The sequence below is a fragment of the Hylobates moloch genome, unplaced genomic scaffold (genome assembly GCF_009828535.3).
Source record: "Hylobates moloch isolate HMO894 unplaced genomic scaffold, HMol_V3 SCAFFOLD_10, whole genome shotgun sequence".
In the NCBI taxonomy this organism is placed as follows: domain Eukaryota; kingdom Metazoa; phylum Chordata; class Mammalia; order Primates; family Hylobatidae; genus Hylobates; species Hylobates moloch.
This window is the reverse complement of record NW_026652285.1, coordinates 11,023,561-11,028,388: the sequence shown is the minus strand read 5'-3', so window position 1 is coordinate 11,028,388 and position 4,828 is coordinate 11,023,561. Positions and strand designations below refer to the sequence as shown.

General features: G+C 42.1%; 1 protein-coding gene across 1 annotated transcript; it reads right to left on the bottom strand.

Moving 5' to 3' along the window:
* Positions 1 to 2,623: 2,623 nt before the first annotated feature.
* On the bottom strand, positions 2,624 to 4,580 carry CCL8 (C-C motif chemokine ligand 8). Its single transcript, XM_032162962.2, has 3 exons — positions 4,438 to 4,580; positions 3,642 to 3,759; positions 2,624 to 3,226 (listed from the first exon to the last, which is right to left on the bottom strand). The coding sequence occupies exons 1-3, from the start codon at positions 4,541 to 4,543 to the stop codon at positions 3,121 to 3,123; spliced, it is 330 nt and encodes a 109-aa protein (XP_032018853.1). The 5' UTR covers positions 4,544 to 4,580; the 3' UTR covers positions 2,624 to 3,120.
* Between the last annotated feature and the right edge of the window lie 248 nt (positions 4,581 to 4,828).

Below are 4,828 nucleotides of genomic sequence, written 5' to 3'. Positions count from 1 at the left end.
ATCAAGTGGACAAATAAACCATGGGGTGTGTGTGTATATATATATATATATGTATGTATTATGATATTTATATCATATATGTGTGTGTGTTTATACCATGGAATACTACTCAGCTATAAAAAGGAATGGAATAATGGCATTCACAGCAACCTGGATGGAACTGTACACCATTATTCTAAGTGAGGTAACTTAGGAATAAAAAACTAAATATCGTATGTTCTCACTCATAAGTGAGAGCTAAGCTATGAGGATGCAAATGCATAAGAATGATACAATGGATTTTGGGGACTTGGGGGAAAGTGTGGCAGGTAGGTAAGGGATAAAAGATTACACATTGGGTACAGCATACACTGCTCAGATGATGGGTACACAAAATCTCAGAAATCACCACGAAAGAAGTTATTCATGTACAAAAATAATAATAAATTTTAAAAACTGGCAGCTGGGATTTTGATAGGGATTGTGTTGAATCTATTGTTCAATATGGAAAGTCTTGGCATCTTGATGCTATTATGTCTTCCAGTCCATGAACATGAGATGTCTTTCCATTTATTTAGATCTTTAATTTCTTTCAATGATGTTTTGTAGTTTTCAGTGTACAAGTCTTGCATTTTCTTTGTTAAATTAATTCCAAAATTGTATTCTTTGATGAAATTGCAAATGAAATTTATTTCCTTAAAAAATGAATCAATAAAATAGAGATTGAGGTGAGGACCTATGCGCAAATGGTTTATTTGGGAAGGGACCTCAGGCTTTAGGACTGAGGAGGCAGCAGAATGAGATAAGGAAGGAACAGAAGCCAATACAAGTTGCATTAGCAAGGTCAACATTGTGGACAGTGGGAACTTATTCTCCCGGGACAATGTGAGAAGCCCACAGAATGACCTGCAGAATTAACCACTGGAAAAAGGGATGGCAGAAGCATTTGAACATCTGCCTTCACCCTTCACTGTGGAAGGTTACCACCCAAAATGTTCACTCTTGCACACTTCTGAGACTTGGACAAGTGTGCAGCGGAGTCAACTCCTGACCCAAGATGACAACCAGAAGGCACCTGGGGGCAGCAAGTGAGAAGTGAGAAGAGGCAGAAAGCAGATATTGAGTGAATCAAGTGAGTCATGGACTGCCACAAATGGTCTGCCTTAGCTGAGAGTGAAACCGAGGTGAGCCTAAGAGGATGTATGTCAGCTTTGAGTGACCTTTCCAGGTCTTTCCCCCAGTTTACAAGACAGCAAAGCAGGGCTTACAGATCTGAACCAGTTTATGGAAGGATGTGGATTTTTAAAACACAAATATTCAAGTCAGAGCACATAAAACATCAATCACTTAAATAAGATGACATGTTACTTAAGGTGTATTATGCTTATTGTCATTTGAAATATAATGACATAATCCCAAAGTGCAGCTGGTTAAAATTTGAGAAAAACAAACACATTTGTGTCTTTTTGCTGTGGCCTGGTGCCAGTTTTGTGTGAGTGTTCTTTCCTTTAGAATTTGGGATTTGTGGTCCAGGATTTCATGAAGCCCAGGACCCACATATCTGTGCCCAGTTGGCTTTGAAGCTATTGAAGAAAGAGGTTAGAGTTTGGTGGAGCATTTTTGTGGACCCTGCCTGGGAGGTGCCCCTCTAGTCCATCTGACACTTAGCTGCTTTATTGTCCTTTGAACTGTGGGCGTACTACTTTGAACTTTAACGGAAAGCTTGTTTCCCAATAAGGGGTATCTGACTTAGATGTGTTTTTCCAATAAGCTAGGCCCTGGCTGCCTTTATGGTTTTAATCCCGGGAACTTTACCTCCCCACTCTACCCCAGACAACAAACATGACCTTGTTTCTAAGAGACATGGCTCTAGAGCTGGAGGGACTTGTGTAGTCATCTGCTATATCCTCTCACTTCCTGCCTGTGACACACTGTGATTCTGATTTTTGGATGGGGCATCTTAATGCTGAAGGGAAAAATTATGTCACCCTAAGTGACCAAGAGAGTTAAAGTTACTCTTAGGAGCAGAACCCAAATCTCTTTCCTTTCTATACTTCCAAATATACTGGAATTGTGGCATCTTTACATGAACATTAACAGTAGGCCCTGCAGAGTTTGTTCAATAGTACAATAAATTTGTTTGCCATAGACGTGTTTTTCCAATAAGCTGGAAAAATAATAAGCTCTGGTATGTATGGCTCAATATGGCGGGTCACATGTTTGTAAGAGGATTCAGCTAAGCTCACTAATTACAGGGGAATCTTGACCTTAAGAGGCTGTCAAAAAGAAGAGGTTCCATGCCTTTAAATGGATGCTTGCAAGTTCTTGGGATTGGGGTTGGGGGTAGAGTGATGGAGATTATCTTAGTCCTTTTGGGCAGCTATAACAAAATACCTTAGACTGGATAATATATAAACAAGAGAAACAAGAGAGGCTAGCGAATAAGGGCTGCTGAAGTTAGGGACTAGAGTCATAGAGCTGGAACATCCTGGCTTGGTCCCACCAAGTTCTCTGGGAACCTCAGTTGAGTCCAGCCTGGCCAAAAGACATTCCTGAATAATGGCCCATCCATGCCCAAACTGTCACCCGTGATGCCCAAAACTCACTCCCAGCTAAATGTTACCCCAAGAAGAATAACACTAAGTAGTTTCAAATTATATATATATTTTTCTTTTTGAAATTTTTTTTTCAAAATTTCATAGTTATATACAGTAACATTAATTTCAACAACAGCAGTACAAAGCACACATTTGACTTACAGGAGCACTGATTGCCAAAGAATACCAAAGTGTTTCACCCTGATGATCCATGGGAGGACCCCACAACACTACAGACAGGTAGGAGGGAGAACAATGGCATTTTGCTGTGAACTTAATTGAGCTCACAGGAAAACAAAAACAAAAAACACATCACCAAGATTTTGCATTTTACATTCACCAGGATGTATGGCAGATAGAGTTAAAACATCAATAACTTAAAATATAATTAAATATTATTTAAGAAATATTATGCTTTAAATTATTTAAAAATAATCTCTTTGTGGATGTTATAATAAAATAATGTCACACTGCACCTGGGGGAGGTTGGGGAAAATAAATAAGCTTTTCTTCAAGCTCTGACTCTCAGTCCAGATATGAAGGCTCAAGGCTTCAGATTTTGAAATATTTGGTCCAGATGCTTCATGGAATCCCTGACCCATCTCTCCTTGGGGTCAGCACAGACCTCCTTGCCCCGTTTGGTCTTGAAGCTGTGGGGGAGAGAGGGCACAATTAGATGGAACACTTTGAAGATCCTACACAAGACTGTGGGCCATTGGTCCCTAGAACTAATCAGCCCTTGGTCCTTAGGGGAAGGACCCAGACCTGGGAGAGGAGGGAGGAGAAGAGTGGGAGGAAGAAGCTCCAGAAGGGAGCTCTGCTCTTGCTGTCCAGGTGAAACCCTCCAGGGTGCTGGCTACAGATATTGGGTTAGTTTCACCAAGCCCCTACAAGGGAATCCTAGAGCAGTTATGGACTCCTTCTTATGGGCTGAGTTTCTCTATGGGGTACAGGGGCCCTTTGGATAGAAGTTATATGCATCTGACTCATGTGGACATGAATCTTGACTTCTCTATGTTGTCCATCAGAACTTTTGAATGGGGGTGCCAGGCACTGTCCACTCACATCACAGCTTCCTTGGGACACTGGATGTTGGTGATTCTTGTGTAGCTCTCCAGCCTCTGGATAGGAATTTTCCTATTGATCACATTAAAGCAGCAGGTGATTGGAATGGAAACTGAATCTGAAAGAAATTTTGCAAAGAATGAGACATTTAGGACCCATTGTAAGTGTGCATTTGTAAGGAAAAGAAGACAAGGAAGGAGAAGACCAAGAAGTCCCCATCCCAAGTTCAGTGTCTTAGTCCAGATCCCAGAGATAAAATGTTGCCTGTGAGTCTCTTTCCTCTATTGAACTCTGGGGCCCGTCATTGTTGACTGGGTTTGGAAACATTTTGAGTAACAAGCTAGTCCTTGTCTACTAACCCAAACTTCTGACACTAGGAACATAAGTTCCAATACCTTGCTTCCCAGTCTTTTATCCTCACGGGCTTTAGAGCTAGCCTATGCCATATGCAGAGATTCCTCTGGGTCCTTATCCTCTTTACACAGCCACTGTTCTGGAAGGTACACTGAACCATAACCAAAATTTGAAGCTTCAGGCAATAGTTTCTTCCTCTCCACTACTGCCTGAAATGTCCTTTACACCCACAGTGAGAAACAGTTCTTCATTCTGGATTATTTCCCCAAACAATGGGAGGGTTGTTGCTCTAGCAGCTCCACTGTCTCCTCCCAAAACTGGGGTCAGGAAAGATCAAGGGAACCAGCCTCAGTGACCTGAGCCTGTGTTCCTAATGAGCTGTGACATAATGGCTCTTCTTAATTCCTCTTTTGGTCTCCCCTTAAAAAGGGAGAGGTCTTACCCGGCTGAGCAAGTCCCTGGGGGCTGAAAGTGGCTGCCATGAGCAGCAGGCACAGAAGCGCTGCAGAAACCTTCATCTTGGAGGGCAAGGGTGTGAGCTTCAGCATGAGAGGTGAAGGTTTCTGGGTTGTTCTCAAACTCTCTGCTCCTCTGGTGGTTCTGCCTGCCTTTTATATAGGGAGCAGAGAGCCTGGGCAGGGTCACAATCAAGGAAGGATGAAGTAAGACCTTCCTTGAATATGCTGAGTAGGCACCAGATCCTGGGATAATTTCCAGATAACAAAAGAAGGAAGTTGTGAGTTTCTATCTTTTGCTTAGGCTCTGTGGAGCAGAGGCTGAAGGGTATGGGATTGTGCTCAGCAAAGTGACCTCATTGAACTATTAAGGGCTCT

Excerpts from the sequence above, each read along its gene's own strand:
- CCL8 (XM_032162962.2), bottom strand. The coding sequence starts at position 4,543 with ATGCTGAAGCTCACACCCTTGCCCTCCAAGATGAAGGTTTCTGCAGCG. Across the intron at positions 3,760-4,437 it reads CCAGGGACTTGCTCAGCCGG|ATTCAGTTTCCATTCCAATC; the intron begins GTAAGACCTCTC and ends AATTTCTTTCAG. Across the intron at positions 3,227-3,641 it reads TGTCCCAAGGAAGCTGTGAT|CTTCAAGACCAAACGGGGCA; the intron begins GTGAGTGGACAG and ends TCTCCCCCACAG.